The sequence below is a fragment of the Carcharodon carcharias genome, chromosome 3 (genome assembly GCF_017639515.1).
Source record: "Carcharodon carcharias isolate sCarCar2 chromosome 3, sCarCar2.pri, whole genome shotgun sequence".
Lineage (NCBI taxonomy): Eukaryota > Metazoa > Chordata > Chondrichthyes > Lamniformes > Lamnidae > Carcharodon > Carcharodon carcharias.
This window is the reverse complement of record NC_054469.1, coordinates 201,642,687-201,668,778: the sequence shown is the minus strand read 5'-3', so window position 1 is coordinate 201,668,778 and position 26,092 is coordinate 201,642,687. Positions and strand designations below refer to the sequence as shown.

At 42.5% G+C, this 26,092-nt stretch overlaps 1 protein-coding gene across 1 annotated transcript in view; it reads right to left on the bottom strand.

Moving 5' to 3' along the window:
• LOC121276499 (catenin delta-2-like) overlaps nucleotides 1-26,092 on the bottom strand; it is a 943,152-nt gene that overhangs the window by 289,748 nt on the left and 627,312 nt on the right. Inside the window, exon 10 of the mRNA XM_041184989.1 lies at nucleotides 22,044-22,257. Coding sequence (XP_041040923.1) covers nucleotides 22,044-22,257 — 214 coding nt within the window. The remainder of the gene's footprint in view (nucleotides 1-22,043; nucleotides 22,258-26,092) is intronic.

Genomic DNA, 26,092 nt, shown 5'->3' with positions numbered 1-26,092 from the left:
ATTCACTATACCCCATGACCTTCCCCTCTCCGATGCTGAACGTTCAGTGCTCAGCAAAGGACTTAGTTTCATACCCTTACGTCCTCACCTCAATGAATTTCGGGCTCGGCATGATGCTGAACTCTTCTTCCGCCGTCTTCGTCTCCGGGCTCACTTCTTTGGGCAGGAGTCCTCTCCCAGTTCAATGGATCCTTTTACCCATCTCCAATATTCTCCCTCCACTTGGACCCCCCCCTCTGGATTCTTACCTTCTCTTGATCTTTTCATTGAGATGCCAACACCTGCCCCTTCACTTCCTCTCTCCTCACTGTCCAAGGGCCCAAACACTCCTTTCAAGTGAAGCAGCATTTCACTTGCATTTCCCCCAACTTAGTCTACTGCATTCGTTGCTCCCAATGTGGTCTCCTCTACATTGGAGAGACCAAACGTAAACTGGGCGACCGCTTTGCAGAACACCTGCGGTCTGTCCGCAAGAATGACCCAAACCTCCCTGTCGCTTGCCATTTTAACACTCCACCCTGCTCTCTTGCCCACATGTCTGTCCTTGGCTTGTTGCATTGTTCCAGTGAAGCCCAACGCAAACTGGAGGAACAACACCTCATCTTCCGACTAGGCACTTTACAGCCTTCCGGACTGAATATTGAATTCAACAACTTTAGGTCATGAGCTCCCTCCCCTATTCCCACCCCCTGTTTCCCCCTTCCTTTTTTTTCCAATAAATTATATAGATTTTTCTTTTCCCACCTATTTCCATTATTTTTAAATATTTTAAAATCTTTTATGCTCTCCCCACCCCCACTAGAGCTATACCTTGAGTGCCCTACCATCCATTCTTAATTAGCACATTCGTTTAGATAATATCACCAACTTTAACACCTACGTGTTCTTTTGTTCTATTGTTGTTGACATCTTTTGATGATCTGCTTCTATCACTGCTTGTTTGTCCCTACAACCACACCCCCCTCCACCTCTCTCTCTCTCTCTCTCTCCGCCCCCCACACACACACCTTAAACCAGCTTATATTTCAACTCTTTCTTGGACTCGAACTCAAGTTCTGTCGAAGGGTCATGAGGACTTGAATCGTTAACTCTTTTGTTCTCCGCCGATGCTGCCAGACCTGCTGAGTTTTTCCAGGTAATTCTGTTTTTGTTTTGGATTTCCAGCATCCGCAGTTTTTTTGTTTTTATTCCTGGATTCCTTCCCTGGTTAACACTTTCCTGTACTTTTTCTCTCTATTTAACACATTCCTATACTCCTTTTGTGTTTAATATATTCCTGTTCTCCTTCCATGTTTTACACATTCCTGGACTCCTTCCTGTTTAACATATTCCTGTACTCTTTCTCTGTTTATCACATTCCTGTACTCTTTCTCTCTGTTTAACACATTCCTGTACTCTTCCTCTTTATTTAACACATTCCTGGACTCCTTCCCTGTTTAACACATTCCTGTACTCCTTCTCTCTACTTAACACATTCCTGTAATCCTTCTCTCTATTTAACATAATCCTGTACTCAATTAACCATTTCAAATGAGGTAATTCTTCAATTAAGTACAGCAACAAATTAAGTCAACCAAGGCTAAAATCCAATTATTTTGTTTGATTAATAAAGGAGTCTGGGAAGAGAGTCCTGCAGTCAGCATCGTGGTGAAGAAGTCTGGGAACAGTGTCCTGCAGTCAGTTCTTGTTGAAAATAATAAGAGTGACATCACAAGACAGCACAAGAGAGCGGTGGAGATATCAGAACCAGCGCTAGTGCGGGGAAGCTTCAAACAGGGATGTCAGCACAAAGGTGAGAGCTGATTGGCAAGTAGTGGGTAAGTGTTTTTCTACAGTTTTTTTCCAGTTTAAAATAGATTAAGCTAAGGAAAGGTAACAGTTCTATATTAATTTAAAGTACATAAATAATCTAACTTTTTTTACTGCAGTTAACTTAAAGTAAGTTTTTTTTTACTAGTGGCAGGGCAGCTCAGTCCCATGTTACGTACCACCTGCAACATGTGGGAAGTCCTAGACGCTCCTTGCGCTCTGACTGACCACGTGTGCAGGAAGTGCCACCAGCTGCAGCTACTTGAGCTCCGAGTTTCGGAGCTTGAGTGGCAGCTGGAGGCACTGGGGTGCTTCCACAAGGCTGAGAGTTTCGTGGATAGCACGTTTTTAGATGTGGTCACCCCACAGCTTACGGAAATGCAGACAGAGAGGGAATGAGTGACTATCAATCAGAAGAAAGGTGTCAGGCAGGTAGTCAGGAAATCCCCAGGGTGCATCTCGCTCAAGAACCGTTTTTCTGTGTTGGAAAATGGTGAGAGTAACGGTTCCTCTGCAGAGTGCAGCCACGCTCATGGAACTGAGTGGCTCAGTTGCAGGTTGTGGTGGGGGGAGGTGGAGGAATGAGGGGAAGAGCATTAGTGGTATGGGACTTGATAGTAAGGGGAACCGTCAGGCATTTCTGCGGCCATAGGCGTGGCTCCAGGATGGTATGTTGCCTCCCTGGTGCCAGGGTCAAGGATGTCACTTAATGGCTGCAGGGTATTCTAATGGGGGAGGACAAACAGACAAAGATCGTGGTACATATTGGTACCAATGACATAGGTGGAATTTATGGAGCTACAAGCGGAATTTATGGAGCTAGGAAGCAGGTTAGAAAACAGGACTACTTCCAGTACCATGCACTAGTGAGTATAGAAATAAGAGGTTAGTCCAGATGAATGCGTGGCTGGAGAGATGATGCAGGAGGGAGGGCTTTAGATTTCTGGGACATTGGGACCATTCCTGGGGGCAGTGGGACTTGTACAAGGCGGGCGGGTTGCACCTGAACCGGAATGGGACCAACATCCTTACGGGGAGGTTTGCTAGTGCCGTTGGGGAGGGTTTAAACTAACTTGGCAGAGGGATGGAATCCTGAGAGGAGGTTCAGCAGGGAGAGATGCACAGTCAAAATTAGAAGGGAGGGCAAGTGAGTCTGGAAGGCATAGAATTTATAGGCCAGTTAAGGCACAAGGGAGTTTGGCAAAGTTGAATGGTATTTATATTAATGCAAGGAGTCTGATGAATAAAGCAGATGAGTTAATTAACACATGGAAGTATGATGTCATTGCTGTCACAGAGACATGGTTAAGGGAGGGGCAGGATTAGCAGCTCACTTCCAGGACATAGGGTCTTTAGGCGAGACAGGGAAGGAGGTAAAAGAGGTGGAGGTATCGCAACATTGATCAAAGAATCAATTACAGCAGTAAGGAGGGATGACATCTTAGAAGGCTCCTCAAATGAAACCAAATGGGTAGAGCTTAAAAACAAAAAGGAAGCAATCACATTGCTGGGAGTGTGCTATAGGCCTCCAAAGAGAGAAATAGAAGAGCAGATTTGTAGGCAAATTTTAGAGAAGTGTAAAAATAATAGGGTAGTAATAGTAGGGGATTTCAACTTCCCCAACATTAACTGGGTTAGTTATAGTGTGATAGGTTTAGATGGAGTGGAATTCTTAAAATGCATCCAGGAGAACTTTTAAGCCAGTACATAGAAGGTCCTATAAGAGAGGGCGCGGTCCTGGAATTAATTTTAGGGAATGATGCCGGGCAAGTGGTAGAGGTACCAGTGGGGGAGCATTTTGCAGATAGTGATCATAACTCCGTTAGATTCAAGGTTGTAATGGAAAAGGACAAGGATGGGCCAGAAATCAGATTTCTAAATTGGGGGAAGGCCGATTTTGATAAGATTAGATATGATTTAGCCAGAGTGGATTGGGAGCAGCTACCTTTAGGTATATCTGTGTCAGGGCAATGGGAATCATTCAAGAAGGAAATAGGGAGAGTACAGGGCCAACATATTCCAGTAAAGATAAAGGGTGGGACCAACAAATCCAGGGAACCCTGGATGTTGAGGGATATATAGGATTGGATGAAGAGAAAAAGGGAGGCTTATGGCAAAAACTGAGGGCTCAAAATAGCGGAAGCCCTAGAGGAGTATAGAATGTGTCAGGGGAAGCTTAAAAAGGAAATCAGGATTGCAAAAAGTGGGTATGGAAAAACATTGGCAGGTAAAATAAAGGAAAATCCAAAGTTATTTTACAAGTACATTAAGAGTAAGAGGATAACTAGGGAAAGAGTAGGGCCCATTAAGGAGGATAATGGTAATTTGTATGAAGCTGGAAGACGTACGTAGGAGTCTAAATGAATACTTTGTGTCAGTGTTCACAAGTGAGAGGGACGACGTGTGTATGGAATTGAGGCAGAAGGACTGTGATATAATTAAAGAAATTAGCATATAAAGGGAGGAGGTTCTAAGTGGTCTGGCAGGCTTAAAAGTAGATAAATCTCCAGGCCTGGCTGAAATATATCCCAGGCTGTTGAGTGAGGCAAGGGAGGAGATAATAGGGGCGCTGGTAATAATTTTCAATACCTCTCTGGCCACAGGAGAGGTGCCAGAGGACTGGAGGACAGCCAATGTGGTACCGTTATTCAAGAAGGCAGAAAGGGATAAACCAGGGAACTACAGGCCAGTCAGTCTAACCTCAGTGGTGAGGAAACTATTGGAAGCAACTTTAAGGGACAGAATTAATCTACACTTGGAGAGACAGGGATTAATCAAGGATAGTCAGCATGGTTTTGTTAAGGGGAGGACATGTCTGACCAATTTGACTGAATTTTTCAAAGAGGTGACCAGGTGTGTAGATGAGGGCAATGTATTTGACGTGGTCTACTTGGGCTTCAGCAAGGCTTTTGATAAGGTCCTGCATGGGAGACTGATAATGAAGGTAAGGGCCCGTGGGATCCAAGGCAATTTGGCAAATTGGATCCAGAATTGGCTGAGTGACAGGAAGCAGAGGGTGATGGTTGAGGAATGTTTTTCTGGCTGGATGTCTGTGTCCAGTGGGGTTTCACAGGGATCGGTGTTGGGTCCCTTGCTGTTTGTGATATATATAAATGATTTAGACTTGAATATAGGAGGATTGTCAGTAAGGTCGCAGATGACATGAAAATTGGTGGAGTGGTAAATAATGAGGAGGATAGCCTTAGATTACAGGAGGATATAGATGGGCTGGTCAGATGGGCTGATCAGTGGCAAATGGAATTTAATCCAGATAAGTGTGAGGTGATGCACTTGAGCAAGACAAACAAGGCACAGGGATACACGATGAATGTTAGGACCCTGGGAAGTACCGAGGATCAGAGGGACCTAGGTGTACATGTCCACTGGTCCCTTAAGGTAGCGGGACAGACAGATAAGATGGTTAAGAGGGCATATAGGATACTTGCCTTAATTAGCCGAGGCATAGAATATAAGAGCAGGGAGGTTATGCTGGAATTGTAAAAAACGCTGGTTAGGCCACAGCTAGTGTATTGCATGCAGTTCTGGAATCCGTATTATAGGAAGGATGTGTTTGCACTAGAGAGAGTGCAGAGGAGATTTACCAGGATGTTGCCTGGAGAGTTTTAGTTATGAGGGGAGATTAGATAGACTGGTGTTATTTTCCTTGGAGCAGAGGAGATTGAGGGGGGACATGATTGAGGTGTATAAAGTTACGAGGGGCATAGATAAAGTAGACAGGAAAGAACTTTTCCCCCTTGGTGGAGGGATTAATAATCAGGGGGCATAGATTTAAGGTAAGGGGTAGGAGGTTTAGAGGGGATGTGAGGAAGAATTTTTTCATCCAGAGGGTGGTGGGAATCTGGAACTCACTGCCTAAAAGGGTGGTAGAAGTAGAAACCCTCATAACATTTAAGAAATATTTGGGTGTGTGTTTGTGATTCCATGGCATACAAGGCTATGGGCCTCGTGCTGGAAAATGGGATTAGAATAGTTAGGTACTTGTTTGACCGGCACAGACTCGATGGGCTGAAGGGCCTTTTTCTGTGCTGCAAACCTCTATGACTCTAGGTACTCCTTCTCCGTTTTACAATTCAATGGAAAGGTAAATCAGACAGACACTATAACAGGCTGTCAATTAGCTCTGTCAATTTGTTGGCCAATCTATGTGGGTGAAAATTATCTTCCTCAATTTGTGCTAAATGTCTCGCTCAGCTCTTTTATAGGAAGCAGTATTTTAAAGGCATCAATATAACTTCAGCAAGTTAAATGTTTGTATGTAATCATTGATCCTGGTAATTTCAACCATAGTTTCATGCATAACCACTGCGTGTAAACCCAGTCTCCTTGTGAACTCTTTAGTTCGTTAACTCTGCCTTCCTTTCCATAGATGCTGTCAGACCTACTGATTTTTCCAGCAATTTTTGGTTTTGCTCCTTGTGAACTGTTCATTGCCGCAGTTTTAATGCAGTTGTTGATTAGATCAGCCTCATCACCAGGGTCAATCCTAACGGTTTATTGGTATCGCGAAAATACAAGTTTACATGTATGTTGTTTTATCCCAAAATGCCAGGTGCTGAAGGACAGGAGCAAATCTTTACACACTTTTATTAACATTTATTTACGGAACTACACATTACAAACATGCACCTACTAACCCAACCACCAAAGTTTCAGACTGTTCGTGTTTAAAGGAGCACAGTGACTCTCCTGTGGATGCCCACCACTTGTGTACAATTTAATACAATTAATGTGCAATTAACAGATTTCCTTTTATCTCTTTAAATAAAAAAAATACTATATTTACAATCAATATTTCAAAACAAATTAGATCAAAGACCTCCATAATCTGTACAAAACATTACATTGCGAGGTGCCCCTCCACTAGGACCCCAAATAACTTCTCTGTGTATGTATTTCTTTTTGTAAAACAATTTGACAGTTGATGATTTGCATTCAGCCAAATATTTTTATGGCTTTGCTTTCTCTCTAGTATTTGTTTCAAGTCAGCAAAGTGTTACAACCGGGATGGGAGGAGTGCGCGAATTATCAAGACTCAATACTCCGCAGGCCATAACATCAATTTAAATGTTTAATTTTCTCACCAAAATGGCCAATTATATACCTATTCTTCTAGTACCCAGAAGAAAAGAAACTCTGACCAGGCTTCTTTCAAACAACTCAGAATGATTAATTTATTATAAAACAAAACTCCTTTGAAAAAATTCCAAGAACTGGTTGTCACACGATTATAATCTGCAAGTTTAATTAACTAACCCTTTTAAACTTTCCCAGCATACACAGACACACATACATAGACAAACAAAAGACAAAGTAGGGCGTCTCTGCAGAGTCAGGCGGATGGAAAATAAAACTTCCTTAGGAAGAAAAAAATTAAAGTTCACAAAGTTTCGATGCATTTGGTCTGAAGTTCCCTGAGGGAAAGATGTGCCGCTGGGCCCTGTGGATGTTGGGAAGTTCATCAGCGATGCTTCAGCGTGGAGGAGAGCATAGCTGGACCAATTCTTCCTGTCTTAGCCAGCAAGTTCAAAATGATGCAGAAAAAGTACACTCAGATGAGTATTATCTGGCTACAGGTCGAGAGCCACACACGTTTTCACAAAGCAGAGAGATAGAGAGAGCAGGCTAGTTCGGGTATCCTTCTGATCTCAGCCTCACCCCAACAAGACTGAAAGCAAAACCACAGGTTCAAACTTAAGGTTTTTTCAGCTTTTTTATCTTCCAGCTTGTCATTAATTAAATAATTTGCAGTTCAAAACAAGCTAACAACTCCTTCTCAAGTACCATGTAGCTCAGGGGAATAATTCTCCCTCCAGCTGGTGGGGGGAAGCGTGAGAGCAGGTGCAGGCGGTCACGCCTGCCTACGATCAGTGTGCCCGATTGAGAGCGTGCCACCATTTTAAGCGGGCAGGCCAATTAAGGCCTGCATGTTCTCATTTCAAGCGAACAAGATTACGGGGGAAGAGAAGAGACAAGCGATCCTCTTGAGCACTTGTGGGAGCAAACCCTAAGTCTGATTTGAAGTTTGATGACACCCAGTGGACCTCGTGAAGGGTTATTTTAAACCAAAGCCCTCAGCCACGATGCAGAGGTTCAGGTTTAATTCACGAAATAGAGCCCCGGGTGAGACAATTGCATGTTACGTGGCAAATTTGAAGCAGGTAATGGAACATTGCAAGTTTGGTATGACTCTGGACGACATGCTCAGAGATCATTTAGTTTGTGGTGTGAATGAGGACTCTATTCAGAAATGAATATTGCCCGAAGTGAATCTGGATTTCAAGAAGGCACTAGAGATAGCACTGGCCAAGGAAAATGCAGTAGGAGATTCAAAGGTAATACAGGATGTGAAAAATGCACTGGCCTTCACATCGGGTGGGAAACCCCAGCCAAAAAGGATGTGAAAATGCAAGACTCTGCTAAGAAGCGGGAAACAGCCCCTGTTAGCCGAAGAATAAATAAAAATAACTTAGCAGCGAAATTGAAGAATAATTTCAATAGAAGTAGAAACAAGCTGTCTTTTAGTGATTTACTGTTAAATTTCTTAGATTCCCCACTGGTATGTGTTCAACAGATCAGAGACTAGACCAGTTGAGATCCAGGCCTATCTCAAGTATGAGAACTAGTGCTGCATGGTTGGTCACAGAGCCTTATCTGATTAAATGAAACCATACTTCTACAGGAGACATGAAATAACCAGCCTGGATGGCACCTTATTGTGGGGAGCATGAGTAATAGTTCCTCCAAAGAGAAGGGAGCCACTTTTAGTTGAACTACACAGTGCCCATCCAGGAATTTCCTGAATGGAGACCATAGCACACAGCTATTTATGGTGGCCTGGGATGGATTGCGAAATAGAGAGTTTAGTAAAGCACTGTGTGCAATGTCAGCAACTGCACAAGTTGCCAGCGACAGCTCCATTACACCCATGAGAGTGGCCAGGCAGACCCTGAGTGCGGTTACACATTGATTACGTTAGACCTTTCCTGGGGACAATGTTTCTGTTCATTGTCGATGCCCATTTAAAATCGTAGGACATAGATGAGGTGAAGTCACCAACGTCAGCTGCTACAATTGAGAAACTACGTCAAAGTTTTGCCATTCATGGACTACCAGAAGTAATCGTTTCCGATAACAACACAGCATTTATCAGTGCTGAGTTTCAACAGTTTATCAGCCTCAACAGTATCACTCGTGTAAAAACTGCACCGTACCACCCTTCCTCAAACGGACTGGCCGAAAGGGCGGTTCAAATATTCAAGACAGGCATGAAAAAGCTAACTGGCGATTCCTTGGCAACCAAGCTAGTATACTTTCTTTTTCATTACAGGACTACCCCTCACCCAACAACAGGTATCACACCTGCAGCATTATTGTTGAAACGCCGTCTCAGGATGAGATTGAGCTTAATAATGCTGAATTTAGAGGGGAAGATGGAAAGGTGTCAGGGAAGCCAGAAAACTAGACACGACTGGCATAGTTGTGAGAGGAAATTTACCATGGGAGACCTGTTATATGTGAAGAACTTCGGAGAAGGACCAAAGTGGTTACCAGGTGAAGTAAGTGCGGTGACTGGACCTCTATCTTACCACATGAAGGCGGAAGGCCAGATACAGAATTGCAAGTGCCCACCAAAGCACCTGATGTTCAGGCAGCCCCGGAAAAGGAGGTTCCTGACAAAGAAACTGAAGTTGAGGAGCTGTGACGTTTCACACATACCAGGAAACCACCTGAAAGATTGAACTTGTAAATTCCTTACCCAGTGTAAATATTATGTTGTCTTGAAAAATATGTACTTGTACATATAATATGTATTGCCGAGTTAAAGGTGGGGGGGGGGGGATGTAGTAATTATGGTTTTGTTTAGTGTGTGATATACCTTTAAGAATAATACATGTTAGGGAAGATCACATGATCTTCAGTAACCAATAGGAGAGTACCGTGGGCTACCTCAGCAGTCAGTGTAGAGATAAAGTTGGAGTTGAAAGCACACGTATAGTTGCTGCTGAGTATGTTGTAAATAAACTTAACGTTTCCACCCAAGAAGTGTCTGTGCATCAACTCTATCAATAGTAGCAACTCAGCCACCCTTACAACACAGGGCTGGATTTAATGCAGCCCGTCACAGAGGGAAATATGGTGGGTGGGCCCACTTGATTTTGGGGGAGGCTGCGCATCAGTCTCCTGCCTGCGGGAAACCTGCTGTGATTAACTTGGAGGTGGGAACAAGCCCATGTGTGGCAATTTGACTGCTCTCAGTGGGTTGTCAATTAGGCTCATTACTGAGCTAGTTGTCATCAATTATCCCTGAGCCCACCAGACTTTAGTGGTGCCTCAGGGATTACTTGTGAGTGTCATGGCTTTCCCATGCCTCCAAAAGGCTGCCAGTTGCCTGCAGCTATCTTGGGAGGGGCAGTGGCCCCTTTTTCAAAGGCAATGTAGTGCCTGATCGAGGGACCCGGCATCGGGCAGGCGGCCGGATGCTGAAAGCCAGCAGGGTCCTGAAGTCCCTAGAAAGGCCCGACACTAGCCAGTTAAGTGCTTCCCGTTCATATCACTGGTTTCCCGGTGGTTCTCCAACCAGTGGGCTGAGCTCAGCCCATGTCATTAAATTCCATTCACACTTTTCTTAGAGTGTGCTCTATCCTACCAGGACAAAGCTGCCCACTTGATCAGCACCCCACCCACCATCCTTAAACATTCACTCCATCCACCACCACAGTGGCAGCAGTGTACATCACCTAATAGATGCACTGCAGCAACTCACCAAGCCTCCTTTAACATCACCTTCCAAACCCACAACCTTTATCACCTAGAAGGACAAAGGCAGTATATGCAAGGGAATACCACCACCTGCAAGTTCCTCTCTAAGCCACACACCATCCTTACTTGAAACTATATCGCCGTTCCTTCACTGTCACTGGGTCAAAAACCTGGAACTCCCTGCCTAACAGCACTGTGGGTCTACTTACACCATATGGACTGCTGAGGTTCAAGAACACGGCTCATCGCCACCTTCTCAAAGACAAATGGGGTGGGCAACAAATACTGGCCATGCCAGCAATGCTCACATCCCATGAACAAATCGAAAAGGACCAATTATCTACATAACATTTAATGGCTATACGATTTTAAGTATCCCCATTGTACAGGATCTCACATAAAATATTTCCCAAATTGAATCCCATATCCATTGTCCCCACAAGAGCCAATGTTTCAGCAGCCAAAGTACTTTTAACAACAGATTTTTTATTTTCTTAGCTTCCCAAACTAAAAAGCATTACCCAGTATCATCCATCAGAAATATTATGAAACCAGCTGCACTGAAATATCCATCAAGAAGGTCAGCATTAAAAATGACTAGTTTTATGTTCTTTGGGTCAACTAAGGATGGCAACTTCAGTATGCATGTATCCATTATTAATTGTTTTAATGTTTTATTTTCCATTTTAACACTCTGTACCTTCGGGTGTTTCTCATTGTTCTTAACTGCTACACATCAAAACTACCATCTGGTCTAGCCTGAGTACATAGCCAGTTCAACTTACTAATCAAGCTTCAAAATTGCCCTGTCTTTTCTTTAGGTATAACATAATCTTTGTGTGATGGCCTTGTATATTTAACTGGGATGGCAGTAATACTCTCTAAATATGACTGTCGATTTAAAGTTATCCCAGACCTACTTTGCTTAATATCTAATCCAAAATATTTAAAAGCCCCACAAGCCAACATTTTGAAATTATACCTTGTTCTTATCAATAACACATTTCTCAAATTCCACAGTACCATCCCATAAGAGCATCAACATGCATCATGAAGATAGGTGAAAGTTTTCATTTATGGCACCCATAAAACAATACAGGATTGGCTTTTAGTTGAACAGAACTGATTTTCAGCAAAACAGATCTCACTGGAAAATACGATACCCTGAAAACATCATCCAGGTCATAGACACACTTGTTTAAGTTTCCACAGTTTTCCTTCTGTGTCTGCTTCCTCTTTGGGCAGTTTCAGAAGCACTTTTCTGTGAAAAGTATCACCCTGCAAAAGTGTGGCATTTGGGTTGATTGGGTTGATCCTGTATTGTTTTATGGGTGCCATAAATGAAAACTTTCACCTATCTTCATGATGCATGTTGATGCTCTTATGGGATGGTACTGTGGAATTTGAGAAATGTGTTATTGATATGATCAAGGTATAATTTCAAAATGTTGGCTTGTGGGGCTTTTAAATATTTTGCTCATGAATCTTTTGCCAAAAGAGCTACAAAGATTTCCAAGGTTACTTTTCCAGTGGTGGGAGAACTCATTTTAACATCTGTCATCCAGTCACTCTTCAAACCATCCAGGAACTAACTTCACTTCAGTCTTCAAAATCCCATCTGCAAGGACTTTATCAGTACAAATCCATGTATACAACAAGGCTAGTTGACCTGTATCTTGTACCTCAGAATTTCCTCCAAAACTATTGCCAACTATCTAACACCCTTTGTTTTGCCTCTCTTCTTAGTTTATCGTCTAGTTTATTGGCAGCTACCAAAGCTTCATGACCATGAGGATTCTGCTTCTAGTCCTGTTATGAGACTGTTCTGTGACCTTTAATTTATCATCTAATCTATTCAAGCTCTAGGCCAGGATTTTCCCTGCCCGCCGGTGTCAGGCATGTTTGGTGGCACGAGCAGTCAATATGGTGAGAAAGCTAAAAATTGGTTTCACGATGTTTTAAAACCAATTGGCAATCGTCCACTCCGGCCGTTGATGGCAGGCCGCGTTCCCCACCATCGGACGTCAGGAACCTCATGCTAATACATTATTATAAGGTCAGTCTGCCAGAGTCAGCCCGCTTGCTGGATCATCCGCCCACGTCGGAGGGAAAACACGCCAACATGTTTCACAACAGCAAATATAAGGCGCGCACTTGGCGGACTGTACTTCTCTCAGGGCTTCAAGAATTTTTTGCCTACTTTGCTTCGGTCAGCACTCATGGTCATCAGCGCCAGGCTTCACAGACAACACCACATCACTTTTATGGGGGCTCACGGGTAAGTTTCTACCCACTAGGTCAGCCATGTGTGGGTGACTTTTCAATGGCTGTAGGGCAAGGCCTTACTTGGGGAAGGGGGAGAAGTGGCCTCGGTCAAGGGAAGAGGCAGCAGGATGAGAGCTGCACTGGGGAAGAATGGTATTCCAGAGTGTGTAGGGGGGCACATGTTGATCTGTGCAAGTGGCCTCAAGATGGTGAGGGCTGAGGAAGCAGTCTCCAGAGGAGACGAGGCCAGGTGTACATGTGAGGGTATGTGTGTGAGAATGGGTGGTGATGTCCCTTGAACTGGCAGTGAGTGAATATGTGATGGGTTTGAGTTTAGAGTGATGAGATGGTTGCCATACCCTGACGACACAATTGAGATCATTCATCCTCTTTCTGCATTGGATGGTGAATCGGAGCCTGTCCTCCATGGAAACAGCTAATGCGGCGGTTTTGTGACGATATGGCATGAAAACCCGTCATCGTGGCTGAGTGCAAATCCTGGACGATTATGCTGGTCTCTACTTCTCTGTTCTGTCCACCAGGCCTACTTCTGCATGATTTACAACTTGCGCTGTTGGAGTTTTTTTCTCTGGTACGCAATTGTTTTCTGATGCAACAGTTACCTTTGGATGCACTTTTAGTACTTGCACTACATTTCTTACTCTCCACTCTATCACTCCATTCTGCCAGTCCATTGACATCACTTCTTGACCATCATCCTGAACATTCAACCAATATTTAAAATTGCCATAGCTTTCCCTGCAGGTCCCACAGTTGTTGCATCCCTTCATTCACTAGATCCCTCAGGCATATATGTCACCCTAGTATCCAGTCTGGGCAAATGGTCTGTGGATTGATAGCTGTACCATGCGTGTCATGTTCATGCACGTTAACATGGTTCAGCCCTTGATCTACTGCATTCTGTTTCTCAGGTCCTTCATCACGTAACACATGAGCATTTGAGGTACCAGGTGCCTCGTTTACTTCTAACAGCTGATCATAGTCCAAGGTTTTGTAATTAATTCCAATTAATTGTGAGGAATAAACTGTAACAGTTTGATTATCATGTTTGAGATGTACTGTTTTACCATCTTAACATATCACCTTACCAAGGCCTTTCTATTCCTTCTGACCCTCTCTTGCACAGTGTATTAAATCTCCTGAATTGAAGTCTGAGGCTGTGCCTCATTGCTCTCCGAATTACAGATTTTACAATTTCACTTTCATTAGCCTCATAAACTCATCATCTACCACACTCACATCTTTTACTAGGATGTTTGACCTTTAACAAGCAGTATGAGCAAATTATCTAGGTACCTTTAAGAACATTTGTTTTCTCCCCCTCTAATTCTTATCACCCGATGCTATTAAAACTTACCTATCACTCTGATGAGAAACATAGGGCAAGATTTTACGTCCTGTGGGTGGCTGCGCCTGAACCAATTGAGCATAAAATAGGGCCGGATGACGTCAGGCGAGGAATCCAACGTCATCGCGCCCTGACGCGGTATGTCGGTCAGCAGGCGCGCTGCCGACTCTCGTGTGCTCCCGCCAACAATTAGGAGGCCTATTCAGGTCTTTAATCAATTAATTTAAATATATTTTTCGCCGCCCGTCCAGCCTTATGGTTGGCGGGCGGGCAAATTGGCCAGGTGGCCTTTTGATTTTTAAGCAAACCTCATCACAGGGTGAGGTGAGATTTCCACAATTCAACAAAAACTAAATATAAATTTTTGGACAGAATTTTTATCAGTTCCTGTTATTGCGAGTTAGTCCCACGACGGGACATTTTTTTCAGATTTTATAAATCTTTATATTTGATTTTAAAATTGTTCAGCTCCCTGCCTTCAGGGAGCTTTCAGTGCGCTCTTCCCCCCCCACACTCCCTGCATGCACAGGCTTCTGCACTTGCACTCCTCCCACCCCCCACCCTGGCAGCGCTGAGCCTTTCAGCATGCCTTTCACGCTGGCTGGCTGTTAGTTAGCCAACTGTTAATTAGCCAGCGTGAAATCGCGGTCGGGGGCCGATTACGGGTAGCGGACCATTTCCCAGCCGCTCCAGGGCCTGCCCACCACGCCTGAAAATCCTGCCCATAAGGTTTTGTTAAGTGGATGCAATAATGTCCTGACGGGGTAGACTGCAGATCAACTGACTTTCCAAAAATAATTCCCTTGTCAAGATCCATATCAAGTTTCCTTTGTGCCCTTTTCATAGAAGGTTTGTTCAACAGCATCGGTATTTCACTAGGGGTTTCATCAGTGCTTTTAATCACCAAATTCAGGTATTTTACATGGAATTACAACTTTCTGCAGTGACCTCAATGTGCTGTCATTGCCAAACCTAAAGCATACAGAACTTTTATATTCATTAACCATCGATCCTCACTACTTAGTCAATCGAGATAACATTTTAACCAAACTGTCCCACATGCTATTGAAGTGCAAGCACTATCTAGTGCACCGTTAAAGGAGTTAAAGATATTTAGTCCTGTTCATCACAGGACTAAATATCCTTATGACCAGTACAGTTTGTTTGGATTCATTATTATCTTCATCCTCTCCTTCAGAATTCTCTTCATCATGTGTCAGTTCAAGAACATCTCTTCAATTTGGGCAGTTCACTGCATAATAATACTTCAAATCACACCTAAAGCACTGACTAACTTTTCCATGTCCCAGGATTCACTTCTTTCATTATTTTTGTTCCCATTTTGCCTTCTGCTGAATAAGACCTGCTGAACGTGCTTTCATCCTTGCTCTGCCTGCCTTTAATTCTTCTGGTTGTATTGATGCCTATTGATCTCAGTTGGATTATCTTCAGCTTTGTCCATTACAATCAGAAACATTAATTTCAATTGGCTGTTAGAAGACATTAAGTTTACAGGGTATTAATACTTCCTATAGCTTCCCCCTCCCTGCCCCATGAATCCAAACTCTGCTCCCTGTTAAGCTTCAATAGCTGTTTGGCAATGAAGACCAAGTCCAAGGCAGACTCCTCCGTATGGAGTTTTATTTCTGGTGCATAAAACTCTCGACGGAGAGAGCTTGTCTTACCTGTTATCTCTCTTATACAGCCAAATAGGTACTTAGGTTGTTAACTAATAATTAGCAATTGAACTCCTTTACCTGTTTCCTTCCCCAACACTCCCTCCCAGCCTTCTTTGTTTAATTTGGTATGCACCTTTCTCTTGTCATCTGTTCCAAATCTTGGTTTTTTCCCTCTATAATACTGATCATTTTTATGCCATTCTCCTGTTGTGTGACCAAAACCCTAACCTGTGCCTTTTGCATCTTGAGGATCTTTATCTCTAATGACCCATGAAGTGGCTCAATCGTTTTTACTAAATTGAAAAATGCTGCCTGGACTATATCCTCATGTGACTCATATATTAAGATCTGTTCAACTTCCTGAAAAGACTTTGAGCTGAAAGTAAATTGGGTAGATTTTATTTAACATGCCTTTTTAGATTTAGCAAACTATTTAATCATTTTTTAAAAAATCTCAGTGAATTATGAATAATCCTTGTCCTCATCCAAACCAAGCCTGACACCCCAAACGCCAAGTTCTGCCCATTCCCTGTGCTGTGGAAAATTAGTACCAATATCCTTGACCTCATGTTCAAATCCCTCTGTAAATCAAATCCATAACACCACCACCAACAAAAAATTGCATTTATATAGCACTTTTAACATAGTAAAACATCCCAAGACACTTCACAAGAATGTCATCAATCAAATTTGATGCCGAACCACATAAGGAGATATTAGAGTAGATGAGCCAAAGCTTGAACAAAGAAATAGCTTTTAAGGAGTGTCCTAAACTAGGAAAGACAATTAGAGAGTAAGAGAGGATTAAGCAGGAAATTCGAAAGCTTAAGCCTCAGCAGCCGAAGGCCCTGCCTCATCAATCTCTTCCAGCCATCAATTCCCATGCCCACTCTCCATTCTCTGCTTTACTCCTGGCTCCCTGTTCCTTCCTTAGGAACTTAGAAAGAGGTGGAGGCCGTTCAGCCTTTTAAACCTGCTCCGCCATTCAATTACACCATAGTTGACTGTATCACCTCAACTCCCTTTACCCGTCCTGGTACCCTTTCCCGTGATACCCTTACTTAACAAAAATATATCAATCTCAGTCTTGGGAGCTCCAATTCTCCCAGCATCTGCAGTACTTGTGGGGAGAAAATGACATATTTTACTTTCTTTTTTTATTGAAAAAGCTCTGCCTGATTTCCCTCTGAAATGGCCTAGCTCTAATTTTAAGATTGTGTCCTCGGTTTTGATTCCCCACCAGAGGAAATAGTTTTGCAAAACCCACCTATTGAACCATTTTAATATTTTAAACATCACAATCAGACCACCCCATGATCTTATATACTGAAGATATACTCTACTCGTAACATTGTTCGCCCATTCCAAATTCATTACATTGCTATCTCCTCTACTTTTAAAAGCCTTCTAAGTAAAACACTTACTTTTGACTTGCCTTTTCCAACACACATAACCCAACTGCTGCCTTCCCCCTTAGTTGACATATGCCATTTCTCGCCACTCCATTGAACACTCCCAAGTTATCTTTCAGGGTCCAAGGAATTCTATAGAAATGCTGTAGCTGTTAATATTCCTATCACATTGGATTTGGACTCAAACAAAAAAATCCTATTATTTTTGTGACCTTGAACGCTCCTGTCCTGAACTCGATCTTGTTTTAAAGTTTCTCATGACTTCCCACAGGATTGTGTGATGACTCTGTAAGAATGCCGAGGATTAAGCTTCAGCAATAGTGCCCTGACGTGCTCACCTTAGCTCTCAATTCAAAGGCCCTGACCGGTCGGTTCCTCGGCTGCCCATTTGATCAGACCTCATTTCTCACATGAGCAATTGTCCATATCCCAAGCTGCATCCCACTTGCTGTTTACGGGAGATTTAAGTTTCAGTTTTGGAAATGAATCCTAGTGGTCAAATTATTCTTTAAAAGTGCCACTTAGAAACAATGTTGATCCAACATTAAATGCAGCTGAGATAGGATTGTGGTGCTGTTCATGCAATGTCATCAATAGTGGAATTGATGTCCATTTTGAATATTTTTGAAGAGGTAGAGATTTCCTCTCTGTTACCTATGGTGCTGAGGCCAATTACAATGTCCTCACCATGGTGATCTCCTGGTAAACGTGAAGCGATGCAGAACAGCAATGAATGACATGCAGCATTTGTGACTCCAAAGTGAAGGTCAATATCCTATATTTCCAAAAATGAGCCCTGATTGTTATGATTAACAGTGGGGGAAAAAAACTTCTGGCAAGTTAACCCAAACAGCTACACACATTCTGGCTATGATATCTTATTCATCACAATCGTGCAAACAGCTCCCTGAGGCTACGTGTTTTGACAGTGAAACAAAGAGATGAGTAAATATGTCATGACTAGCGCTGTCATATTATTAGGTCTGTCACTCTGCGGGATACCTTGTCAATGAACACTCATCACAGTTGCACAGTGCCTTTCCAGTAGATTTGGCAGGCATCTTATTATACTTGCCTAACAGATTAAAGGTGCTACAGAGCACGAGCAATCTGCGTGAGGTGCAGACTGAAACACAAAACCATTCTTTGCCAGCAAGTAACTAGATTCACTGAAGTATATCATATATTTAATGTGAGACGGTGGTATAGTGGTAATGTCCCTGGACTAGTAATCCAGAGGCCCAGGGTAATACTCCGGGGATATGGGTTCAAATCCCAACATGGCAACTGTTGGAATTTAAATTCAATTAATAAAATCTGGATTTGAAAACTAATCTCAGTAATGGTAATCATGAAATTATCAATTGACATAAACTGGTTCACTAATACCCTTTAGGGAAGGAAATCCTACATGTGACTCCAGAGTCACAGCAATGTGGTTAACCACCCCTGCAATACCCTAGCAAGCCACCCAGCAATTAGGGATGGCAGCAAACACATCCCATGATATAATAAAGCAAAAAAAAATTGTATCTTGCTGAAGCAAGCACCTCTTATTTTACTTACTTCAGCTCTCATGTGTACCAACATATCTGATGAAGTAGTTACCACGGCCAAAGAAGTCCCCCTTATCATCACCTTTCATCAGTGACACGACCATACAATGGTTACATCCAGTTGACACTTTTGATCTTAGCCAATCAAGGGAAGCAGAATTCATATTCACAGTACTTTTCTTCACATGAACCATTTGATCTAGTCCCACTGTCCTGATTGCTGCCCAAACCCTTGATACTCCCTCCTTTTCAAGCAACTATCTAATTTCCTTTCAATATTTATGGGCTCTGTTTCAACAATGGTTTGCAACACAAAAAACCATATTCCTAACATTATCGGTATAAAAGCATATTTGTCCAACTTCCACCTTAATAGCTTCTGCGATTATTTTAAATTTGCATTGTAGGAACAGGAATAGGCATTCAGCATCTGGAGTCTGTTCCATTGGTCAATTAGATTATAGTTGATTGTACTCGATTCCCTTGTCACCCTGACCCAACAAAAATATACCAATACAAAAACAAAATACTGCATGTTATGACATGGCAGATGATGTGTGCCAGGCAGACCAAATCCACAAGGGAAACTTGGTCACACAAGCACAATTGTTTCGCAATTTCTATTTATTGAGATGTGTGCACTGAATTCAGAAGTAATAAGTCCACCAAGACCTTTAGAGATTTTAAAAACTAAATTAAAATATTTATTAACAAAATATAAAAGATTTCAAGCATATACATAAAACTGCAAATGATTTACTACTATAATAACTCCTAAAATTCCTAATTAACCGGACCCCCAGTCACACCTCCTATAAAGCAATGGTCCAAAATAGATTTTAGATTTAAAACAAACTCAGCAAGTTAACACAAGACCCTTGGATAATGGAATTCCAAATGACTTTTCCCCAACTTCAGTTCTGTTAGATAGCAGGCTTATGCACAAATGCTGCAGGCTTCATTAAGGCTATTTCAAACACTCCTGTTAGATCTTACATGGCCTTCTTACGCATAACTTTTCATTCTCCTTTACATACGTTTCTCTCTTTTTAATATGTAAATTCTATTGTTCTCTAAGCCTTTGAAACTATATCTTCTTCATAATATAAAAACTTTTATGTTGCCACAATGGGCAGAATTTTCACATTGGCAGGCAGGTCTGATCGGAGGTCCGGGAAAGGCCAGGAGCTGGCTAATTAATGGACAGCCAGTGTAAGTGTACACTGAAATTCTCAATACTGCCAAAGTGGGGGTGGGAGGAGGGCAGGTGCTGATGTAAGCACGGGTGCAGGCGAACGTGGAATGAAAGCTCCCTGAAGGCAGAGAGCTGCCTCAGGGAGCTGAAGACTTCAAAAGTATTAAATAAAGATTTTAAAATCAAAACAAAAATGTCCAAGCATCACAAACAATCACCTAAATATACACATTATAAAAATGCTGACCATAGATTTCTTTATTTTTTAATTTAATAACAGAAACCTCATACTGCCCTTGAATGGGGTTTCATGAAAAATGCAAAGGCTGCCTGGCTAATTCACCTGTCCACCAACTGTGAGGTTGGATTGATCACAAAATATTGGAACAATTACAACTTTAATGGGCTTAATTGTCCTCTTAATTGTCAGGGGGTGTGCTTCCAACTTTTGCATGTGCCCACCAACTGAAATATTGCATGGGCGCAATATGGCATCGGGACACTCGCTAACGCCATCTCGTGCTATTTCACACTCGAGTGGGCCGGGCGCGCGCCAGCACGCAGACCTGAAAATTCTCCCCTATAAATAGTCAGTAACCTTTTGGGAAAAATAAACACATTCCTTAGTCTTGCTTATGTGGCTAGTTGTAAACAGACTAAGATCCCTTGAAATCCAAGTATCCCTTCATTTATCTAAAAATGCAAATTCCCTTCATACCTTACATGCTAAGCCAGCATCCATGTTTACTCATTAGCATGTCAAGCACCTAGCTTCTTTTGATGATTTAAAGCTTGCAGTCTACTTGACTCCAAATGTAATTAAATCACACAAAGATCCAACTATACTTACCCCCATCAACCTACTTTACATTAAACCACAATAATATAATGAAAAAAATATGTTATACATGCAGCTGCTGGAAATCTGAAATAAAACAGAAAATGCTGGAAATACTCAGCAGGTCAGGCAGCATCAGTGGAGAGAAGCAAGGTTAACATTTCAGGTCATTGACCCTCACTGAACTGAAATGTTAACTCCATTTCTCACCCCACATGCTGCCTGACCTGCAGAGTATTTGCAGTATTTTCTGTTTTTATTTCAAAATCTATCGATTTAAGCCTTGAAAGCTCCAATTGCCTCAGCAGCAACAACAGTTTGGGGGCAGAGAGTTCCAGATTTCCACCACCCATTGTGTGAACAAATGTTTCCTGGGTTCACTCCAGAATGATCTGGCTCTAATTTTAAGATTGTGCCCTCTTGTTCTGGACTCACCCACATGGGGAAATTATTTATCTCTATCTGCCCCATTGAATCCTTTTATCAACTTAAACATCTTGATTGAACCGCCCTTCAACCTTCCAGTACTCAAGGGTATACAAGCCACGTTTGTGCAACATATCCTCGCAAATAAACCATTTTATCGCTGGCAACATTCTGGTGAATTTGTGCTGCACCCTCACCCAAAGCCAATATATCCTTCTTGAGATGCTCAGAATTGAACAGGTGGGGTCCAACCAAGACAGAGATTTTTTTTATTTGTTTTAGGGATGTGGGCTTCACTGGTTAAGGTATCATTTGTTGCCCATCCCTAATAGCCCTGGAGAAGGTAGTGGTGAGCCGCCTTCTTGAATCGCTGCAATCCATGTGGTATAGGTACAACCACAGTGCTGTTAGGGAGGGAGTTCCAAGGTCTTGACCCAGCGTACTCACTTTGCTCCCACTGGCCAGTCAGACAGTGATCCCATTTGTCATAACCCCACCCCTGCCCTCTATTAATTTCAAAGGCATCTTTTAGACAATGAATTGCTAAATGATTTGTATAAAGGAGAGAGACAGCATGCCCAATGGAAAATCCTAGTTGGTTTTGTTTTGAACCTGATGTAATAAATTAACTCACTCAAACAGAGAAAAAGGGGGTTTCATTTCCCACTTCAGGAAGAAAACAGCAGTAAAGTGCAGAAAAGATAGAATCTGACCTGTAACCAGCTCCCTGATCTCCACGTCAGGAGTCTTCCGAAGCAGTCGCACCAGTGCAGGAATCCCACCGCAGTTTTTCAAGGCAATTTTGTTGTCATCATTTGCCTTCCCATATACCAGGTTTCTGAGGGCACCACAGGCACTGCGATGCACTTCTTGCATCCGATGGTCCAACAGGTCTACCAGCAATTGGATTCCACCTTGTCTTCTTATCTATAAGATTAGTTCACTTGTTAAGATTGAATAATTAATCCATTAAAAGAACCATAATGAGGCATAAAGGATAACAGAATCTTATAGCTTAATGAATTGACCATAAGTATTAAAAATGCCAAGATATCCAAACAAATACTGGTACCTCTCACTTTAAGGCTGCATTGTATGCTGTAGATCTGTTGCTCTGAGGAGTTTGGACTTCTGTTGCAACATCATGAAGTTATATGAATGAGTTATTCTACCCACAATCCACTGTTCCCATTCGCAATGTTTGGGGTAAAACTTCATGATGTGGGAACATTATACAAAATATTCACTCCCAGGCTACCTCAGACCAGGCGAGGTAAAAACAAGATATCATCGAGGGACACCAGTAAGTCGATTTTACTGCATGTGCTGTGCAAGAAAACAGCACCAGTGAGGGGATGTCACTATTCTAAGCCTTTGGACTGCCTGCGATTTTCACCCTCCCACCTTTTTTGAGAAACTATTTTAAAATTGGATTCCCTTCAACTAACAGTAGCTCTCAACTCTCAGCTCTTCAATGCTTTTTCCGCCGAACAGTACTTTCTACTGTAATAATCCTGTGACTATTTACATTCTTCCTCATCCTATGCACTTCAGCATCTCATCACAGAGTTCAATGTGTAATGCCCCATGTGTTTCCATCTCTGCCTTCCTTTTTTCCACAAAGTTCTACTAGCCAGCAGTGCACTTTGAACTTCTGGCTTCAACGCAAGTGTGTCATTTGACATGGCGACGACAGGAATGCAGAAAGTGCCCCTGAAAGAGTACCCACCCCATGAGATAGCACTGGGCCTGAAGAGTGTCAAACATTGCTCTGCAGATTGGAGCACAAGGCCTGTCCAGGCTACTGTCTGGCCATCATCATGAATTTACTTGTGATCCATAAGATCAGGTCCGTACTGTGGCTTTTCCCTGCACTTAGTTAAAAGATATACAAATAACGTACAGTATTCACAGACTAAAAAGGAAACCACTTTGTTAAATCAGGCTTTTCCACTCTGTAGAAGTACCCATTTTGCAACATCTAGAATTGGCTGTTGGAGAGTCTAGAAATCTTGAGCAGTATGTAGCAGTGCTAGAGCCCTTGTCTCTGAGTCAGAGGTTTGTGGATTTAGGAATGGGTCCAGCGATTTGTGTAGAAAATCTCGGCTGACGCTCCAGGGCAGCACTGAAGGGATGCTGCACTTTTGGACGTGTTGTCTTTTGGATGAGCCATCAAACCAAGGTCCAGTCTGCCCTCTCAGGTGGATACAAAAGATTCCATGGCATTATTTTGAAGAAGACTTGGAAGACTGTCCTTGTCAATATTTGTCGCGCACCAATACTTCTAGAAACTGATAATCCTACACTACAACAGTGGCTTCAATTTAAAAGTACTTCATTGGTTGAAATGCACTTTGGGACATCCTGAGTTGCTCCCTAATTATTTAGAGCACTACAAGCTCTAAAAATAACTAGGTTAATTTTCACAATGGCCAGACAGAATTTTCAGGCTTACACCAAGGCTGCAGTGAGATAATTAACTAATTGTCCCACTTAGACCATCTGTCAGTCATTTCTGTGCAAGTGGACCTCAGACAATATGTTGTGCTTCCTATCAGTCAAATTCATTATGTTGTTTTTTGTGGTGACTTCTGATATTAATGTATGTGGAAGTTCTATTATACATGGCTTTCTTTGACCAAGCACTGGGTGTCATTAACCCATTGATTAGTCAGTTCCACTTTGTTAAGGGCTGCTGCCACATAGATTGACAAAACAGACACTGAGAAAAGATCACTAAAGCTAGCTGCAATTTGTCAAGGTGTGTCATACAACTGAATCTGTCCTCTCCAAAGTCCAGGGTGCCAATATATTGAGTGATTAGAAATAAAGAAAGAACACCGCAAGATCTTCCTGTCTTATCAAATAGGGCACACCAATTTGAGTTGTGGAAGACGTATTTAAGGCAAGTATTTATGGAATAGAATTATCTTCGGCACCAATAAGAGTATATGTGTCATGAAGCGATTAATATATACAATGTTATTGGGAATTATTTTTTAAAAATCGAGGGTTAGTCTGTGGGTGTATCTTAATTGGATTAAAGCCAGCTAGTCTGGGTGCTTTGAGGTATACCAGTTTTGAGATGGAAGAGAGGTAGAGTGTATTTGCATTTTGTTGAATAGAGCATTCAAGAAGGAGAGTGAACCCTGGCACCTAGCTAGCGGAGGCCAAGCAATGTTTATATTACTAACAAAATTGGTACAATGAAAGGGGTTTTATTGTTAGAAGAGGTGGAGTTCAAAGGGGCTGGTGATACAATGAGAATTTACATTCAATGAGATGTGCTAGGTATAACAGATAGCAGTTTCGTGTGTGCAGGGCAGAGGCAATGTAAGATCAAAGTCTGTAAGCCTACCACTGTGTCTGCAAAGGAACCAAAGTGAAAGGAACCTCATTTTGAATTTGTAAGGTGAAAGTGCTTTGCTTGGTGTCTACTTAAAGCCTATGGGTTGTTGTTGCCTTAGTGGAGATTAGTTTGGGAATTTGTTAAAGTTATGACAGTAGTAATTTGTAGCTATGTGTGTATATTTAACCAATGTAAGTTAATAAATGTCTCATGTAGTTTGATATAAAAACCTCTTGAGAACTGGTGGTCTGATTCCTGAATTTAGAGCTGCGTCTGAAACATACCACTTAAAAATATAGGTTATGACAGTTATTTAAAGTTTCCCTCTCAGCTTTACCAACTGCTGTGTCATTTCAATGGGTTAATTCTCTTTATGCACTATTTTAATGCATTTTTCGATAGGTGGAGAAAAAGAAAATAAAGACTTGCATTTATATAGCGTCTTTCACACCTTCAAGATGACCTTTGCAGTCAGTTTTGTACTTTTAAATGGTAGTATCATTGTATTATAGGTAACAGAGCACGCAATCTGCACACACAAAGTCCCACGAACAGCAATGGCTAGGTCATCTGTTTTCTTTTAAGTGATGTTGAGAGATAAAATGTTCACTGGGATACCAGTGAGATCTCTTCTGCTCTTCCTCAAAATAGCACCATGACATCTCTTACATCCATCTGAGGGTGCAGACGTGAGTTTAAAGTCTCATATGAAAGGCATCTTCAATGATGAAGCACGCCCTCAGTACTGCATTGGAGTTCTAAGCCTAGATTTTGTGCTTAAGTTTCTGACTGGAACCTTACAACTATTTGATTAAGAGGTGAAAGTGAGCCACAACTTATACCTGGGCCTGGATTTTCCCAGAATCGTGGAGACTCTGTGCCTTATTCAAAATAGCACTCGGGCCTCCAGATCCAGAAGTCCTGCTCTAATTTCCGACAGATCTCATTTCGCTGGTACGGGAAAGTTGGTGGGATGGGATTCACACATATGGGACAGACAGAGGTCATCAAGCAGGCGCTGTGGATGAGCCCAGGAGAGGCTGGGAAACGTTCCGCCACCTGCGACTGGCCCCAGATTGCGATTTCACGCTGGTGGGCCAATTATGGCTCACCCAGCTTGAAATGCGGCTCTGCACTGGTCAGGAAGGGCCACGCAGGGGCGGGGGCCTGTCGGCCACCGAATCCAATGGCGAGCCAGCAGCCAGTTTAATAATTGCTCAGGCAGCCCCTGGAAGGATGCCACGGAAGGACGTCTCGAGTGTGGCTGGACGTGGCGGGCAGAAGGGCAGCTTGAGTTGGCACTCGGCCTCCTGCTTTTCCACCGAGTGCCTCACCATCCTCCTGGAGGAGGTAGCTGCCAGGAAGGACCCCTTGTCCCCAGAGGTGGGAGGAGGAGGCCATCACACCTCAAGA